Source organism: Psammomys obesus, unplaced genomic scaffold, assembly GCF_907164565.1.
Source record: "Psammomys obesus unplaced genomic scaffold, mPsaObe1.curated_primary_1811, whole genome shotgun sequence".
Classification (NCBI taxonomy): domain Eukaryota; kingdom Metazoa; phylum Chordata; class Mammalia; order Rodentia; family Muridae; genus Psammomys; species Psammomys obesus.
In genome coordinates, this window is record NW_026586589.1 from 1,272,922 (window position 1) to 1,292,650 (window position 19,729).

The following is a 19,729-nucleotide window of genomic DNA, read 5'->3' on the forward strand; positions in this document are numbered from 1 at the left end:
ACACACACACACACACACACACACACACACACACACACACACACACACACACCTTGTGGCTTTCGGCCTTTCCCCAGACATGCCTCTAGAACCAGAAGACACCCGAACAGAGCTGAGAGCAACAGAGGAGTTGCTGAGTCGGGTCCCCTGGGCTGGCTGCAGTGATTTTGGCCTCAGAGATGATTGTTCACTTTTACTCAGATACTCACGTGGCTCTGGCTTACAAACAGGTGCTTGGGGGCTGCCTGAGCTCTTGTACTGCGCAGGTACTGGCTCCAGCTGAACTCCTCTTCCTTGTAACCTGGGCCCCTCAGGGGGGAATGAACAGAGCGCCGTGCAGAGGCTGGGCCATGGTGAGGGCCCCAATAATGACGTAGAAACAGACAGGTCGAAGGTCCCCAAAACCCTCAGGGACCCTCTGCTAAAGGAAGACAGGACCTGGTAAACATGTGAAGGGTTTAGAAGCCTCAGAGTGGAGTTTGTATCAGAATGGGATGGAGAGACTGACTCGAGTTCAGGATTGAAACACAAAACAATAGCAACAGCAGCAGCAGCAACAACAAAAACCATGTGGGATGCAGGGTGACCTGAGGGAGGAAGAGATGGGTCTCGGGACTCACTGCCTTCCAGGGACTAACCTAGGGAGATCTTACCTTTGGGAGGCTGCAGCTTGTGTCCTGTCTTCTCGCACCAGCCAGCAGGATGAATGTCAGGGGAGTTGGCATTGACCCAGAAGTCATGGCACTCAGCATACCCATCAAAGTGCAGGCGCAGGCGGTAGCCACACACCTGGCCATGAAGAGAATCAGAGGCACGTCAATGCCAGCAGATGCCACCTTCCGCCTCTTCACCACTCCTGCTCCAGCCTGCATCTTAGGGGTCCAGTGCTAGCAGGTTCCCTGAGAGCTAAGGGCAAGGTGGGTAGACCGGAATGTAGCTTCTTGTCCTCCTAAACCCCAGACAGGATGTGGAAACTGCTACAGATTGCTCTGTGCCTCGGGGTGTTTCCTTCTGCCACCTCCTCACTGTACTCTGCTAGGGTCACTATTCGGTAATGCCAGTGTTCCGCTGCTTCTCATCTTCTTTCCGGTATTTGCCCTCAGCTTTCCCTATATTCCAGTGGATCCCCCTGTATGTCCAGGCTTCCCCAGGCAGGGCAGTGCCTCCCTCCCACCCTCCGCGTCCCCACGGCTCCATCACTTAACATTGAAACATCGGGCGGGTGTGTCCAGCTCACCTCAGCCACAGTGAGGATGAAGTACATGGACGGGTGTTGGGGGTCAATGCCTTCCAGCTTCATGCCCAGTTTGAAGCCATTCTTGTTGTGGGTGACTGCCTGGGACTGTCAACGCACAGAGTGGAGAGGACCCAGCTTCCATCCAGCCTTATCCTTGCCTAGTGGGCTTTGGGTGAAGCAACTGTCTTTAGGCCCCATCTGCCTGCTGGCCTCAAGGCTGACTTATTGGGGATGAGTCCCGTGGGGTCCCCAGAAGGTGAGAGCTGCAGGACTATTCTGAAGAGCTGGATCAGGGTTAGACTTAAGGGCTCTCTCATCTACCTCACGGTGATGATATGTTGAACTGGGTAAAAGGTACTAGAATCCACAAGTCAGCAAGTGAGGAGTGAGCTTGGAGGCCACCTCCCTATTTCCTCCCATGCAGGAAGTCCCTTGCAGTACACCCTTTTCAACTCTGGACTTCATTCTGCTAGTGCATCAAGGATTGTTCAGCAGAAAGCACAAGAAGGCCTGCACTTGGTGGTGAATCCCTGACCTGAGAAGATAAACTCTCCTTAGGCTGAAGCTGCCCAACTCACGTCATGGAAGAGGCTGACTGGGGCACTGATGGCCTTCTGCTCCTCCAGGTAGGACTCCCAGGACCAGCCCTCCTTCTTCTCGCTGGACACTGAGGAGACAAGACAAACAGGGTGGCTCCCGGGCTGCTCCTGAGGCATGGAGCTTCTTCCTTTTCCCTGATTGGGCTCCAGTAAACCTCTGACTGTTCACCTGTACCTCTTGCCCCACTCAGCTATGACACAGGGGCCTCAGACCTCAGGTGAGGTCACCAGAATCTGTTTGTTTCTCCTCCACCCCCAGGCCACCAGAAGCCCTTTGGATTACACAGCAACCAAGCTCACAAAGTCTCAGCCACTCTCTCCTTGGAAATGTACAGGGTGAGGATTAGTGATTAGGCCCCGGCCATAGGACTTAATCACAGTGCTATCTAAGCTCATGAAGAGAAGAGAAGGAAATAGAGAAGGAGGAGGGAGAACGGGGAGAAGAAGTGGAGGAGTGAGCACACAGAAATTAGAAACTCCTCTAAACGTTGTTCTCTTAGGTACTTACAGGTATGGACATACAAACGTAGGCATGAGCCTGGTGTGCCTCAATATGTGGCCAATTCCACAGTATTTCCTGACATGTACATGCTGAGTGTAGGCACACAGGTGTGTGATGAGCACATGCATTCATGGACACGAGTGTGTGCAAACATACATGCACACGTGCACACACAACTATGCATCTATTATGTATTTCAGAGTCTACAGTTCAGGTCCTGTTCATACCCCATAGTCTTAAGAGTCCTAGGGGAAGGACAGGGGATTCCTGCTGGTGGATTCCTGGCCTCCATGCACAGAACTCTTTAAAGGCTCTGACAGCCAGTGACCCAGAAGGTAAGCTAACCAGTTCAGCTGAACTGCCTTCCACTGAAGGCCACAGACAATCAGAGACCCACCAACACATAAAAAACAGTTCTAACTTCTTCAGGAAATTGACTCGGCTTTGGGGTGTTACCAACCATAGAGAGCGTGTGAGGATTTTATAACACATAGTCTAGAAGAGGTCCTTATGAAATACCAATACCCATCCTTCCTGATCTTGCCCAAGACTGACTGATCCAGCTCTTCCTTACTCTGGTTTACTCGGCCTTGGTGGCAGGGTGGGGGTGGGGGGTGTGTGTCATTCAAACTCATGGTGATTTGTTCTCCAGCTGCTTAAACCCCTTTAGTCACGGCACCAAACCTTGAGCTCCTGATGACCTGACTCAACTGGGCTAAGGCAAGTATTTTGTACATCAACTGATCAATCGAGCTATCAAACTCTCTCAAAGATTGATGCCAATGCCAAATTTATTGCACATCTCTTCAGGACATCCTTTGAGTAAGGCCCCTACTATGTTCCTCCAGGACACCTAGCTCTCTACACAGCTTCATCTATACTCACTGAGCAGGGACAAGAAGAAACAAAGTCAGAGCCCAGGATGCCAGGCTAATCAGGTTGGTGCTGAATTTGTTTGTTTGTTTTGTTTGCCACTGGGATGCCAGGCCACTCTGTCTGATTCTTTATTTTATCCAGGTCACCGCTGCTATGCCCGAGCCCTTCCCAATACCCGGGTCTTTCTCCCTAGATAACACGCTGTTTGCCTTACCTTCCCTGAACTGTGTGGCACACGCTCAGTCGGTGGCTGAGTACTTGCCAGCATTCTCACCTCAGGCACCTCTGGTGCTCCTAGGCACTTCAGTCCTGAGTTCACTTCCCTTTCCTCCAATATAACCAAGCTAAAAGAGCCCTGGGCCATGCCATGGCGGACACTTCTCACAGCCACCTTATTGATCTGGCAGCTCTTATACCACCAGCTCACCTTCACACCACTTCCTTCCCTGCACCAGAAATTTTTTTTTCAATGTGTATGCATGTCTGTCTGCACACCACGTGTATGCGGTGCCCATGGAAGCCCGGAACTGGAGTCACAAATGGTGGATGCTGGAAACTGAACCGCCAGTCTCTGGAAGAGCTGCTAGTGCTTCTTCTGCTGCTTTTTGTTTGTTTGTTTTCAAGACAGGGTTTCCCTGTGTAGCCTTGTCTGTCCTGGAACTCAGAGATCCATCTGCCTCTGCCTCCTAGCTGCAGGGATTAAAGATGGATGCCCCCACTGCCCGGTTTATGGCCAGTGCTCTTATTCACTGAGCCATCTCTACAGCCTCCACTAGTGCTATCTTCATGCTCTTGCCAGACACAACATGTTAATGGGTCTTCAGCCTTAGGTCTCCTGTCACGTACCACCTTGTTTTATCTTAACTATTCCTTTTACAGTTTAGTGGAGCCACCTGTATGGCACGTCTGGTGCCAGAGATGCTTCCAGGATTTCGTATACATCGTCTCTTTTAGAACTCCCAGTGCCTTGAGGTGACAGAAATAGCTAGCAAGTGCCCCTTTTATAGAGGAGAAAAGGGATCTTGTATTCAATATCATCCACTGCAAAGAGGCCTGGCTTCCCTACTTCTAGGCAATACCTGGATTCCTTCTGTGGACCAGGCCCTGGTCTCCTCTGGTTTCCTGCATCCTTTCCCCCTGGTGGGTGAATTTTTAGTCTCATCCCTGGTACTAGAGTTAAAGATGTGTGCCTCCACTCCCAGCCCTTCTTTTTGGTTGTTGTTTTTGCTTGTTTGTTTTGTTTTGAGTCAGAGTTTCACAATATAATCCTGTTGGCCTCAAAGAAATAGTTCTCCTGCCTCAGCCAAGCACTAAGATTATAAGGCATGTACCACCCAAATCTGGTTTATTGAGGTGTTTTTGTTTTTTGAGATAAGGTTTCTGAATAAAGCTGTTAAAACCCTATACTTCGTAAAAAAAAAAAAAAAATCTATGCCTAAAACACCAACCACTAAAATGATAAACTAATTGGATATGGTGGTGTACACCTTTAATCCCGGCACTTGGGAGGCAGAGGCAGGTGGATCTATGTAAGTTCCAGGCCAGCCTGGTCTATATAGTGAGCTGTAGGACAGCCAGGATGACATGGAGAGACCCTGTCTCAACAGTCCTCCCAAAAGATAAACTAGATTTAATCAACTAAAAACTTTTTTTTAAAAAAAGATTTATTTATTATGTATACAGTGTTCTGCCTGCATGTACGCCTGAAGGCCAGAAGGGGGTACCAGATCTCATTTATAGATGGTTATGAGCCACCATGTGGTTGCTGGGAATTGAACTCAGGACTTTTGGAAGGACAGCCAACCAGTGCTCCTAACATCTGAGTCATCTCTCCAGCCCAAAACTTTTTTTTTCAAAAGACATCATTTTTAAAAGGCAAGAAAAAAACAAAAACAAAAACCTGTATTTACCTCTGACTGTATCTGGGGGCTGGAAAGATGGCTCAGAGGTTAATAGCACTGGCTGCTCTTCCAGAGAATCTGGGTTTGATTCTCCACAGCTACCTGGCAGCCCACAACCGTCTATAACTCCAGTCCCAGGGGGTCCAATGCCCTCTTTTAGTCTCTGTGAGCATTCCACACACGTGGTGAATAAACACACATGCAGGCAAGCAAGCCACACAATAAGATAAAAACAAATAAACCTTTAAAAAACAAGCTATAAAAAAAAAAGAAGAAGAATTATTGGTGCTGCATACAGGAGCACAGGTGTGTAACCCCAGCATTTAGGAAACTAAGGCAAAAAAATCACCAGTCTTGGGTCAATCTCTGAGTGCAGAGATTCTGTACTAAAACCTCAAAATAAAAACAAAAGCTAATAGGTTAGAAATTTAGGGTAGAAGATAACTAAGCCAATTGTATTTGTCTAAAACAAGTATAAGTATATGTCTGGGTAGCCAGGGGCAAATCATTTGGCCAGCACACACAAGCCCATGGATTTCATCCTCAGCAACGTAAAATATTAAAAAAAAAAAAAATAAAGTAACAATAAAGAAATAAAAGCCGGACATGGTGGAACATGCCTGTAACCCCAGCACTCCAGGAGGCAGAGGCAGGTCAATCTCTGTGAGTTTGAGGCCAGTTTGGTCTACAAAGCATGTCCAGAGCAGCCAAGAGAAACCCTGTCTTAAAAAACCGAGATGGAGAGAGAGAAAAAAAAGAAATAGTGAAAGATGCTCTGAATCTGAAAAAGGCTATGACCACTCGATCTTGGAGTGCCACCAGATACCAGATCTAGACAGATCTGGATGTAATATGGATAGGTATGGAATGAGAGATTGGCGTGGTCTTTCTTCAAATCTGAGATGCTTGGATATCTCTGCACTTATGCCCAGCACTGTGGAATGAGGTTCTCAAGGATCATCATTTTTTCTATGAATACAGTTAAAAAATTTCATGTGTTTGGGTATTTTTGCCTGCTCGTATGTCTGTGTATCATGTGCATGCTTGATGCCTGCAGAGACCAGAAGTGGGTGCTGGATCCTCTGAACTGGAGTTAGATGGTTGTGAGTCGTCATGTTGCGTGTTGGGACTTAAACCCAGGTTTTCTGGAATACTCTTGAATTGCTGAGTCATCTCTCTAGCCTGTATCATTGTCTTTGTTCTGTTGCTGTTTGGAGACTGGGCCTCACCATGTAGCTTTGGTTGGTGTGGTAGTTTGACTAAAAATGGCCCCCAAAAGGCTCATATATTTGAATGCCTAAGAGGGGAACTGTTTGAAAGATTACAAGGATAGGAGGCATGGCCTTGTTGGAGTAGGTGTGGCTTTGTTGGGGGAAGTGTGTCTCTAGGGGTGTGATTTAAGGTTTCAAAGGCCCAGGATAGGCCCAGTTTTCTCTCCTTCTCTCTCTGTTTGTCTGTCTCTCCCTCTTCTTCTTCCTCTCCCTCTCCTTCTGAGGTACCTCACCATGGTGATAATGAACTAACCTCTGAAATGTAAGCCAGTCCTACAATTAAATGCTTTCTTTTGTAAGTGTTTCCTTGTAAGTGTTTCACGGTGCCTCTTCCCAGCAATAGAACAGTAACTAAGACAGTTGGCCTGGACCTTAATATATAGACCAGGACGACCTACAGATTTCCAGAGATGCCCTTGCCTCTGCCTCACAAGTGCTGGGACTTACGGAGTATGACAGCAAGCCCCACCTGTCACCATCATTAACTCGAGGGGCAAGCACAGTCGCCAACACGAGCCGTCAATTCACCTACCGAAAAAGCATTCAGAACGCTCTGGGCTGAGCCGCCAAGACACAGTCATCTCAGGCCACCATACCTCTTGCCAGCACCAGCCCCGGGATGGCAAGGTGGCTCAGCATAAAAGCACTTGCTGCCGCGCCTGATGAGCAATCACTGATTCCCCATGACCCCTGTGGTGGAAGGGGGAGAACTGGCTCCAGGAGACTGGCTCCGAGGCAAGCATGCCTACCTACCCCCAGTGTAATTAAACTCTGAATGAATAGGCAAACAAATCCAGGCCCTGTGTTCACAGAGTTTAAGTGTTGAGGGAGGAAGACTTAACAAATTGCTACACAGGTGCTGACTAGTATGGGAAGCTCTGCTTGGGTTTACCGTAAGTAAACATAAATAGTATCTCTATTTCTCTGCTTGGCAGCTGTACAAACAGAAATACTAGCAGCAGGTCTGAGGGCAAAAACTCACCATGAAGGATCTTTTAGAAACAAAAATCCAGGCAAGGGGCCTAAATAGGAAGGCCAGGCTAAGGACCAGTGTGGGCTTACCAACAACACCAAATGGAAGTAATGCAATATGGCTCCTCAAGTCTACAGATACTGAGCCCAGACTTTCTAATTAGGGCTGCCTCACAGCGGCATAATGCGAGATAAACAACCCCAGAAGAAACATATAGTCATGAACAAACTACAAAGGGTCTTACTGTGTCTTTCATATAGACTGACCTGTTCAGTCTCACTCCTCCAAAAGCAAATAAACACTTCCCGTAAACAAATATACACAGGCCATCATACCCGGCTGGCTTCTGCCCCACTCTTCACTCTCTGGGGTGCTGGCGGTTGGCTCTCTCTCTGCATCTTTTCTTTCTTCTTGCTTCTGCAAAAAAAAAAAAGAATAGAAAGCCTGATTCCAGCTTCCTGTCCTCATGGGTTGGGATAGAAGCTCGGCTTCTGATGTCTGGCCCCTGCCTGGCTCTCAGGTTCAATGTAATGCCCGGAATTTTAAGAGTTTTCTCTAGGGTATGTTCAGGAACTCTTCTCGTGCAGTTAATCCATTGCTTGGGTCTGTGCCACTGGGAGGTGGCATAGATTTGCATGAATACAATCGTCATTCACAGATGGGAACCTGAGTGCGTGAATATTTCTGCTCTATGTTGATTCCTCCTGCCCAAGAGTCTTCATACATCTACAGCTTCAGCTCTGCATTTCCTGATCTCTCGTGTAGGTACTAGACTCTAGAGATGACATTTTCCAGTGCTGCAATTCACCCTGAGTGTCAATTCGCTTGTGTGTGTTTCAATCCTGACATCAGGGTGTGATGGCAGCCACAGAAAATCAGGAGAGTAGTTTATAGGTCAAGTGTGGTGACATATGTTTGCCTCAGGAGGTAGAGGCAGAGGGACAGGGTTCAAGGCCAGTCACACCTACAGAATAAGTCAAATCCAGCCTGTGTGAAATACTAAGTGAGTTTTTCCTTGTGTCTTCCTTTCTTTCTTTCTTTCCTTCCTTCCCTCCCTCCCTCCCTCCCTCCCTCCCTCCCTCCTTCTTTCCTTCCTTCCTTCCTTCCTTCCTTCCTTCCTTCCTTCCTTCCTTCCTTCCTTCCTCTAATAAGGTCTACAACCTTATTATTCAAGAAGGAACCTGAAAAGATGAGAGTAGGTTGCAACAGGAGTCTTCTTGACCCAGTCCCCTATCTTGGATTGACAAGAATATGAAACTGAGGCTCCAGTTTCACATTTCTCTCCGTGGGGCCCTCTTTTTACCATGGCCTCCGGCTCTGACTCCTCTGATGGGCTCTGGTACTCCTTATGTTTCCTCTTTTTCATGGGTTTTAGGAGTTCAGAAGCGACGGTACAGCTTGAGTTCTCCACAATGACTGACCTACAAAAGGAATGGTCTCATCAGAGAGAGAAAAACCTCATACATTCAGCAGCACCCAGGGTTATCCACATTCCCTTAAGCCCAGAACTGGAAAGATGCTTTAAGGGTTAAAAAAAAAAAAAATTCAGGAAAGGTCGTAACCCTTCATTCTTACTGCTTCTGGAAAGGTTGAGTGCAATGGTCGCCTGAAGAACCAAGATCTGGGCCAATGTTTTGCTGAGGCCCACAAGCCTGGCAGTTGCAGGAACTTGCGTCTTCTGGGGGTTCCTGAGAGGTGACTTCTTGAGGGTCCTGGTGGACATCTGTGGGAGCCAGCTGGGCTTCAGTGTTTCCAGCCCTGGACAGCCACACGTAGGCTCCGCCCACATCTCCTATAGCCCATCCCCTACTGGACAGCATCCTCTACTTAAGACCACTTCCGGTGACGTTCCCATCCAAGCCGTATGCACCCACGCATTGCCCCTGGGAGTAGGACCCTACCTGGGTCCTGGGTGCCCGCGTCACCTCCAACCGGGCCACCTTCATGTTGGACCAGGCCTTCTTGCCGGCGCTCCGGGCTCTGTGGTCGCTCCAGTCCTATCATGTTGAGTGGTGCGTACTCGCTTATCCGGAACTGGTATACAGAAAATTCTGTGGATTGTGGCTTCTATACCAGCTCTCCACACTCACCTTGGGTCATCCACACTAACACTGTAGTCCTCTAGACTCCGCCCCTGCCTCAGAACCCCTCCCCCGACCACGCCCCCATCACCTACATATATAAGTCCCAGGAAGTCAGTCTCAAGCCCCGCCTTCGAGCCTACAGGCCCCGCCCCGCACCTGCCAGTCCTCATGAAGACTGACCCGCAGGCCACTCCCAGCTGGAGATGGGGAAACCCCTGTCCAGTCCAGAAGCCTGACTGTGCTATTGGTCCCCGGTCCGGTGCTTAGCTGCGGCAAAATGGTGGCTGTGACTGGTTCGCCGCCAGCCACCCGCTCCAGGGCGCCCACGTGGATTGGCTCACGGGAGTACGACACATTCAGGGCAGTGCTGGGCAGACCAAGGGTAGCTGCATTGGCTAGAAACACACAGATAAGATAGGCACAGATGTGCCTGGTGACCCTGCCTCACTCCTGCCACGCAGGCGCGGAAAAACAGCTATAGAAGACTGAATAGTGGCTGGGCATGGTGGCACATGCCTTTAATCCCAGCTCTCAGGAGGCACACTTGGGAGGAATCTCTGAGTCTGGGGCCACCCTAGTCTACAAAACAAGTTCTGACAGCCAGGACTACACAGTGAAACCCTTTCTCAAAAAACAATAACAAAAGGGGCGAAAAGCATCACACTTTCCCAATATCTACACCTTCTTAAGCAAGTATGGGACCTCCAGACCCCTGGCCTTGACTTACTAGGAATAATGAAGGCAGTTGCAGGCAGGTGAGGACGGGAAGCTGGGCTGTCTCTGGCCACCAGGTGCACATTGACTTCCCCTGCGGAAGGCCCTTTCAGTGTCCTTAGTATCTCCATGTCACTGTACCCCTCCATCCAAATGGGTCTACAAGCCAAACACAGCCACCAGGGTGATGAGCATGTGGAGGGAAGGGGCTTCTTGAAGGAGAACCTTGAAGAGAGAAGTCTCCTCTCTGAGAATAGTGTTTTAGAACACCAGCATTCGGTGAGATTCCTGGCAATTACCCAGGTTACTGACAGAACTCTGGCCAGGCCCTGCATCTTCCCTGCCCTTTATTTGTGAGGATGCACACAATTGCACGTATGACGGTACCGCTAACACGGTGCCCACTGTGTGTACAGAGATGGCTCATAGAAGTATGACTCGGGCCAAGGTCCTGTTTCAGCCAGTGGCAGAGCCCAGGCTAAGTTCAAATTCACGTCTTCCTTGATCCCCAACTGCCATTCCTTTTCTTTGAGAACTCAAGAGTCTTCAGGTACCACCTTCAACTCTATCCAAATAGGGTTGGTCCTTGTGGAGGGTGACATCTTCCTGCTTTTGTTCTTTTGTGTTTCCTTTGCACCACTCCCTCCAACCCCAGGAAGAGCCATGGATGGTTAGATGAAAGAGGGTCACGTACCTGAACAGCAAAAGGGTAGCACCTGAAAACCTAGTCATCGCAAGGTTCACAAGCTGGGTGTAGCTTATTGGCAAAGCACTTGCCTAGTTTGCATGAATCCTGTGCTCAAATCCAGCAGAGGCTGGGGGATGGAGAAGAGAAAGGACGGTGCTCTGTGCATGATTGCTACTCAGCTGCTTCAGAGCAGCACTTGGCGATGGTGTCTGGCATATATGACAAGGAAGGAACATGAGGCTTAGCTCAGGACAGTCTTGAGCTGGACTCTGAGCGTCTCCATTTTTACTTAACACTGTGATTCCAGAGAAGTAGCTTTCCCACTCTGAGCCTCAGTTTCCTTAAGTGTAAAAATAGAAATAAAGTAGTAATGGCACCTACCTTTGGTGAATGTTGTCAGTGAAGTATTGATACCAGCAGGCCTTTACCAAAAAGCAATCCTTCCTGTCTTCCTTTAGACAGAAACTCCAGGGAGCCTGGCCACTTTCAGCCAGTAACATGAACCATGAACCCTGCCTACTTGCAAAATCAGGTTGCAATAGCTGCTGTCTTGTGCCCTCCCTCCCTCGAGCTGTTCTTGTGTGTTCACTTATTTCCCAGATTTTCCTCCCTAAAACACAGAATATATTATAGATGTCCATCATTAGAAGCATAAAGCTCTGGTATAAACAGGTAGACAAGGTCAGATATATGACCTGATTAACAAAACAAGCTTTTTAAAACTTATAATCCGGAAATTTGGAGGCAAGTTTCAGTTCCAATTACTTTGCTTCTCACAGATGACACACGTTTGCACCACTTAGAAATGTTTACTTATGTGTATTTTGCCCGCATGTACGGCTCTGCAACACGGGCATGCAGTAACTGATGCGGGCACCAGAGGGCTTCGGATTTCTCCCCGAGACGGCTACCATGTAGGCGCTGGGAACTGAACCTGAGTGGTCCACAGTAGCAACAGGTTCTCTAAACCCTGAGCCATCTCTCCACCCCCGCATTTTCATTTCTTTTAATCGGTTTAAATAGAATAGACCTTTTGTTTAAAATACTGAGGATCAGGAAGAGTGGCTGCTTATTCAAAGAACTCTGTTTCAGAAAGCAGTCACATGTGGCAGGCGTCTCAGAGAAGAAGCTGAAGGTAGCCTTTCTGATCGGGCTTGCTGTCTGGTCTCAGCAAGCCCTGGAGAACCAATGAATCGGCAACACTGCTTTGTGCTCTTGGTGGACACAGGTGCCACCAAGGCAAAGGGCTCTCGTGAGGCTTGTAGTTTAAAGGTAAAGGATGGGGTTGGAGAGGGGGTCAGATTTGAAAGACGGTGTGCCCAGATGGAATGTAAGACAGAGAAGGGAGTGCAGGAAAAAGTGGAGCCTTGGTACACCCGAACTTGATACACCAGGGGAAGTATCTCACTCAAGTGTGTCTCTACCTAGCCATGGATGATTAGTTTATAGAGGGCTAGAAAGGCCCCACGCCTTTACCTTCATTTCAGGTGTCTCTGCAGGGCCACCTCAGGTTCAGGGCTTCCTGCTCCACAGGCTGAGGCCTCTGTTGAGACTAGACAGCATCTCACCGTCTCTGCCCAGGCTTGCTGGTTTCACAAGGCTACTCTCATAAACCTAATCTGTGTTTCCAGGGGAATCCTACTTAAAACCACTTAAAAGAGTGGTTGCACATAGCAGATGCTCAATAGATAATTTTTTAATGTGTCCATGCTGCTGCTTCATGCGGTCAAGCTTTACACACACACTCTACCCTGAGTCCTTTGAGGCCCTGTATACAGCAAACACACAATAAATGCCCTGGTGGTAAGCACTGGAGAGAGAGGAGCTAGCGCTAGGGGGCACACAACAAACTTGGAAGGTCTTCCAGCTCGTCCCTGCCGCAGCCAGCGGGTGGAAGCGGCCCTTCTCGGCTGGAGTGTTCAAACCCGCCACCGGCCACCCGCCACCCGCCTCCCTGGACTAAGGCAGGCTGTTGCGGGCGGGGCGGTCACTGATCCGTCCGCTCTGCAGAAGGGTTACTTTTTTAAAATGGCGGAATTTTTTAAGATTTATTTTCCCCCAGCTTTATAGCCAAATTTTTTTTAAATCCTATTTTCTGCCAAAAAATATTGAAAATCGATGGCGGCGGAAAGTTTGCCAAATGGCCTATGTAAACCCCAAACTCGCCCTCCACACCCTCTCATTAACGAAAACTCTTAAATGATTGCATCTCTCTGGCAGGCCGAGCCTCTGCCCTCCCCGCGGCTCTGGATGCAGAGATCAGCGCCCGTAGGGTCGCTCGTCCGGCATCCGGCATCCCGCAGTCCCCACCTGCAACGCCCGGCCCTGGTCTGAGAAGCCCACCACCCCAGCCCGCAGCCGGTGCGACCGGCGCTGGGGAAGGACCTGGGGCGGCGCCCGCAGGACCCCAGCGCTCGCTGTGCCTCCCGGGACTAAGGTGTGACGTCCTGGGAGCACCCAGCCGGAGCCCACGACCATGCTTACCTGTAAGACTAGCGGGTGCCGCCCGCACCCAGCCACTGTGGGAGCCCGGCGCGGCGCGCGCCTGCGCACACGGGGGCGGGGAGGGGGGCGGACCCCTTCCCTGCAGAGCGCGACGCCGGGCTCCTTAGCCGGAGGGTCTGCGCGGCCAGGGGCCCAGGTGGCCGTCTTTGCCTTCGGTCGGAGCCCTGGGGGTGCAGGTTTAAAGGCCTTTTCCCCAGGAACCCGCTGGCTGTGCTGGAGAAGTGGGTGGGGATTCTAAGACTATCCTCGGAATCACGGAGTAGGGAGAAGCAGCCAGGCTGAGGACCTCCAGCTGAGTGGTCTGTACTAGGCAAGGCTCACCCCTGCAGACACTCGGGTTCCACATTTGGAGAAGGGGACTTCGGGAGTTTCGGGAAACTGTCCTAGGACAGGTGAAAAGCGCGCACAGATGAGAGCAAGGAAGGCCAGCTGCCTTGGGCTTGCCTGGCATGAAGAACTCGAGGCGCACCAGCTTCTGGGTGACCCTTGGCCACTGGCTGATGATGTGACCTGGAACATCACTGTACCTCCTCGGCTTCCATTTCAACATTGGGAGACTATCATGCCGTATTTTAGAGTTCGATAATGGTTCCTTTTGTATTGATTAGAGCAAATCATTGTTCCTCTGTGGCTTCCATTTCCTTAACTGATGTCTCTACCAGACTTTTACTGGTGCTTATCCTACTCTGACATGACAACATCAGAGACTTGACTCAGGAGTTTAAGCGACCTCACGCTCTAGGTGGAAGAAACCCCACCAGTTTTTAGTATCCCCAGTACCTAGCAGAGTGGGTACTAGTGTCTTCTGATTGACTAATCCATGTGAAAGAAGTCAACTCTTCCCTACCTCAGTTCCTTCTTACACATTCTTAATTTTATTCCCTTATTTTGCAGAAAAGGGAACAGGTCTATCTGGCTCCTAGGTGGTAGCCATCAGCTAAATCTTCAGACTCTTAGTCCAGATGAAAAAATAGTTTATTTAAAAGGTAAGTTCTCCCAATTGCTATGATTTAGTTTAAATTTATGTAGATTTTAACTTTTTACGTGCGTTCTGCCTTGTCTCAACGGTTTTAATCCCATTTTGTTTTTAGAGAAAAGATTAGTCAGAAAAAGGATGGAGGTTGCCATAACCATTAATGCCTCTTTATACACACCAACACACACACATCTCTCAGTTTAATCTCTATCCAGACTTTGCTAATTTAAGAATCCAAAATGGTTAGTGGTATACCTATTTGAACACATGGTTTCTCAATTACAAATCCATCTTTTAGTGATTCAAACAGATGCACGGAATTTGAGCAGGTGGGACCCAGAAACAGCTCATATAGAATTCAGTTGCTATTTTTTTTTTTTTTTGCCATTTAAGTATCTAGTGGTTTTAATACCTGACTTGTTCAGTTCATTCTAACACCTTTAGGGATGGAAGACCCCTTCCAAGCTGATGTGATAAGACAGCTCTGGCCCTATGCTCAGTTTACAGGACCAGCCTGTTTTTAGGAGTGAGAAAGTCCAATACTTGCTTCATATTCCACTCCCTTCCCAAGAGTGGGCCCAGATGGTGCTGGCATACAGAAGTATGGAGGAAACTGCTCTTTGGAAGCAGCCCATACTTCCTGTTTCTATCAGAGTGTAAGTTACTGATTCAGTAGCCCAAGGATCTCAGTATAGCAGGATTTTGTTTGCCCTTTGTGTGTGAAAACATCTCTGCTTCCACCGACAAGACAGACAGGCAAATTGGGAACCATTCCAACACAGATACCCAAAAGGGCTGCATAAAGATACACCACAGGGCTTGGAGAGGTGTCTCAGTGGTTTAGAGCTCTTGTTGCTCTTGCTTAGGACCTAGGTTTGATATGTACTCAAATATCTGTAACTTCAGTTCCAAAGGATCTGATGTCATCTCACCTCTGAAGTCACAAGGCATGGTGCACATGCATACATAAATACCTTACATACATTTAAGCAGAACATTCATACACATAAACTAAAAGCAAACAAACACACAAGGATGGGAAGTAAATTTACTGATCCTGTTAGAGGAAGTCGTCAGGAGCAGCACAGGGGGAAGGAAGTTGGCCCTGGCATTCCTCTTGTCTTGGAGATAGTTTTTGGGGTAGGGCAGGGACCAGCTGCCAGTCTTGGGTTTTATCATTCACGTTGGCTGTAGATTGGACAAGAGCCCTGGAGGTGTTGTGGACTTGGAACTGAATTGTCCTAACAACCAGACACTGGCCCAGGCAGTGGTGGTGCATGCCTTTAATCTCAGCACTCAGATAGCACCAGGTGTATCACTGTGAGTTTGAGGCCAGCCTGGTCTACAGAGTAAGTTCCAGGACAGCTGGGGCTACATGGGGAAACCACTCACTTCACAATGGGGGCTCCTCTGAATTTGTCCTTCACTTCCCATGCTGGAGGGCGCAGTCATTCCAACTGCCTCCTTTTCCCTCTGGCTTGTTCTAAGTCTTTTCTCCTAAGCTTCTTGAGTTTCAGGAACTGTTAGCCCAAAGGTTAGCCATCTTATGCCAGAACCTAATTGCCCACTCATTGATTTCTGAGGTGACAGCAATAACTCCACAGAACTACCCATGTATGACTGGGGCTGGCTGCTTGAAGATGCATAGTTCTTTCCCTGAACTGTCCTTCTGAAGTAGTCCTCAAGCTGTCAGCATCCTGAAGGGACTTAGGACACGGCCCCCCAAAAGTCACAAAGCTCTCTATGACCAAGCTACATCACAAGGCCTCCTCCCCTTTAAATGTCATATTAAGTTTCACTAATGTAATTCTGTCTCCCAAGTGGCTGGGATTACAGGTATGAGTAACAAGCTCACCTGAGCCACTCTGAGGACTCTTCCTGGTCTTTGGGAACCAGGAATCAGGCCTGTGGCAACTACCCTCACTGGACTACACAGCTCTAGGAAAATAATTTGGGTTGGGGGTCAGATATCATTTTTTCTTCGTTTGGATGCACAGTGCTTGGTGGAGACAAATCATCCATGCAGAATCAAATCCCTAAATTCATATCATATGCACTGGAACTCTATGTTCATCCTTTCCTTGAAAAAGTATTGTGTGTATATGACATGAGTGCATGTATACATGTGCACGGCTCATGAGTGGAGGTCAGTAAAATTTTGGGAGTCGGTTCTTTTCTTCCACCATGGGTCCCAGGATCAAACTCCTGATGCCATGCTTGTGCAACAAAAGCTTTTACCTGCTGTGCCATTTCCCTAGGCCTACCCTCTTGTCAGCTAGAAAACTAATGCAAAATTGGTCCTGGGCAAGTCATTCACTTGTAGAATTAAAAGCGACAAAACACCATTAGCAGACCCGTCAAGTAGGGAGAACAGCACCTGCGCTGACTGAGACACCAATACAATTTGAGACTATCAGGGCACAAAGGCATATTCCTGTAGACCTGGTGACTCTGGGCTCCCCTGGGCAACATAACAAGGCACCATATTTTTAAGAGGCTACCTTCAGACATGTTATGTCTGTGTTCTTGTATATGCCTGGGGCCCATGGAGGCCACAAGAGGGGCCCCTGAGATTGGAGCTAAAATTGTGAGTTACCATGTGGATGCTGGGACTTGAACCTGGGTCCTCTGGAAGGGCAGCCAGTGCTCTCAACTGCTAAGCCATCTCTCTAGCCCTGAGATTGCTTTCTTTGTTTCAATTAAGACAGAGGGAGACTGGCCTGTTTGGATTGGACTGGTTTTTACCTGATTTCTTACAGTCAGCCAAATAACTGACTGGGTTAGTAACTTTACCAGGAAAAGCTCCTCCACTTTTATGTTTACAACAGTCTGTTTTGTGTGAGCATACATATGCTCACATATCCAGAAGACAGTTTGCAGTTCTCCCATTAGACCAGACCAGTACCAAGGATTGAACTTAGGTTGTGTGAGGATTAGTGGCAATGTGCTTTTACATGCTGAGCCATCTCTTGGACTCCAATTTTGGTCAATTCTTTTGTGACCTAGTGCTTGAGCTCAATTCTAAACAAAGGCCTGTCAGCTTTTACAAGATAGTCACCAGAGGAAGGAAAGCTCCAGATTTTGACTCAGGAGACCACCCTCAGACTGCAGATGCTGTGTCACATTTTTTGAACCCCCAGGGCATGGAAGCCTGGGATTTGAGCTGGCTGTCTTAGTAGTGCAGGCTACCTGAAAGAACAGAAGGCCAAAAGAAACAAAAATTTCAGTATGTAATCAGGTCCTTTAAAAATGTACAAGGGGGTGCTGAAGAGATGAGATGGCCCAATGTTTAAAAGCACCTGGCTGCTCTTCCAGAGGTCCTGAGTTCAATTCCTAGCAACCACATGATAGCTCACAAACATCTATGTGATCCGATGCCCTCTTCTGCCATGGAGGTGTACATGCAGATAGGACACTCATATATACAATATTAAAAAAAAAAAAAAAAAAAAAAAAAAAGGATAAGGCTCCACATACTCTGGATAGGTAATGAAGTGGAGTAGACTCAAACATTCAGCTACAGGACATGGTGACAGTGCAAGCTTAACTGCATCCAGTCCTGCAATCTCAAGCCCCACTGCTAATGAACTGGCCCCGGGCTCTTTATGAGGTCATAAGCACTCTCAGAGCTCATCTGCCTTTCCAATGACACCTCCCACAAAACAGGCATTCAAAAATTTTGAGACAGGGTTTCTCTATGTAGAGACCTGGCTGTCCTAAAACTCACTTTGTAGAGTAGGCTAGCCTTAACTCAGATATCCACCTGCCTCTGCCTCTGGAGTGCTGGGGTTTGTAAAAGTGTGTGCCACCATGCCCTGCTTATTATCTAATTTTAAAATTTCCATTTTGTCCAGGAACTAGCACAGTGAAGTATACATCAGGAGAGATAAACCACTGAGGGGGAAGATGAACAAGACTTTCCTTCTCCCTGTCCATCTTGTTTGCACATGAACTAGCAGTAAATATGAACATATGACCTGCCACTTAACTAGCCTAACAGTCCAATTACATGAAAACCTCATTTAGGAAACTTTGGAATTTTTTTCTTACACTCTGGTTAGCTCCAACTTCCTAAGCTGAGCCTTGCCCCCACTTAAGCCGTAGGCAAGGATCTCAACGTTCAGTTACACTGACACCTATATTGCTTGTTTTTCATGCCTTTCAAGGGTCAAAGCACAGTAGTCATCAAACAGTAACTTGGGAGGGAAAGAAATGTGTACTGCTAAGGGAATCCAATACCTCTTCAGAATACTACCAAGTCCAGGAGATGGCTCAGACAATTCTTGCTGCCAATTCTGATCACCGGAGTTCAATTTCCTGGACTCATAGCAGGAGAGGACTTCTGAAAGCAGTGTCTGGCATCACATACATACCAGCCAGATTGTAATTGGTTACGCAGCACTTTCCTCAAATTTGGATATGGCTCCATTTAACAAGCTTCTTGCAGTGTCAGGTACTGAACCTAGGGGCTTGTGTGTGCTCTGCCAATACTACAGCTGTGAATATTCCTGGCCTGAGTGTGACTCAATGAAACTTCATTGAACTTATAGGCAGGTGCCACCACACCCAGCCCCAGGTATCGGGGCCAATGGAACTTGATGAGGAAATGACTGGAGCATGTGGCAATGGTCTGTGATGGCAGAGTTGTATTTTGAAGTGCTGGGTATCAAACCCATGGCTTCACACAGGCAAGGAAAGTGCTCTAACACTTAAATGCCCCTCAGGTCCATAACATTTTATTATAACCTATTGGAGGAACTCAACTGAGTGTAACCACAACTCCATAAAACTAGTTTGTGTCAAAATATAATAATCTCAGTGCTCATGACTCTTGAGGCGGTAGGACTGCTGAGTTGTAGGACAGCCCTGAATGCAGTGGTACAAAAGGGACAAGGCAAATGTAACAGTAAACGCCAGTGTTACTGCCTAAAGGCCGAAAGTCCAGTCATCCTTAGCTATAGCTGTTGAGATTATACAGACCAAACTAAAATATGAACAAAAATTACCGTGAATAGTGGCAACCTTGGTAATTGAACTCAAATTATTTTATACTTCAAGTAGTTTTCCTCAGACAAGGTATCTTTCTATTACTGGCTGGCCTCAAATTCCTAGCAATCTCCTCCCTCAGCCTTCCATGCTAAGCTTAATAAGAGTGTACCATACTATAAGCAGCCCGTTAGGTTGTGAGCTGCATGCCAATGAGGACCGAATCCACAGCTGTGCACATGCTAACACCAAGTGCTCAACCTGAGCTACTATGTTAAGACGCCTCAGATTAATCCTATAAACACAAGAAAGCCAAACTCCATAACAGGTTCCCCAACCACGTATCTCAAATCAGATCAACCACAGGCAAAGTTTCTAAGGACAAGATTAAGCAATGTGAACACAATGGTACTGAAG

The 19,729-nt window shown here is 48.0% G+C and overlaps 1 protein-coding gene across 1 annotated transcript in view; it reads right to left on the bottom strand.

The window, feature by feature from the left end:
- L3mbtl1 (L3MBTL histone methyl-lysine binding protein 1) overlaps positions 1-13,366 on the bottom strand; it is a 26,460-nt gene extending 13,094 nt beyond the window's left edge. The window contains exons 1-11 of the mRNA XM_055602443.1: positions 13,330-13,366; positions 10,171-10,316; positions 9,624-9,838; positions 9,261-9,393; positions 8,935-9,082; positions 8,663-8,780; positions 7,695-7,776; positions 1,816-1,904; positions 1,238-1,342; positions 654-789; positions 210-301 (exon numbers count right to left, since the gene is read on the bottom strand). Coding sequence (XP_055458418.1) covers positions 210-301; positions 654-789; positions 1,238-1,342; positions 1,816-1,904; positions 7,695-7,776; positions 8,663-8,780; positions 8,935-9,082; positions 9,261-9,393; positions 9,624-9,838; positions 10,171-10,306 — 1,254 coding nt within the window. The 5' untranslated portion in view covers positions 10,307-10,316; positions 13,330-13,366. The remainder of the gene's footprint in view (positions 1-209; positions 302-653; positions 790-1,237; positions 1,343-1,815; positions 1,905-7,694; positions 7,777-8,662; positions 8,781-8,934; positions 9,083-9,260; positions 9,394-9,623; positions 9,839-10,170; positions 10,317-13,329) is intronic.
- Positions 13,367-19,729: the final 6,363 nt, after the last annotated feature.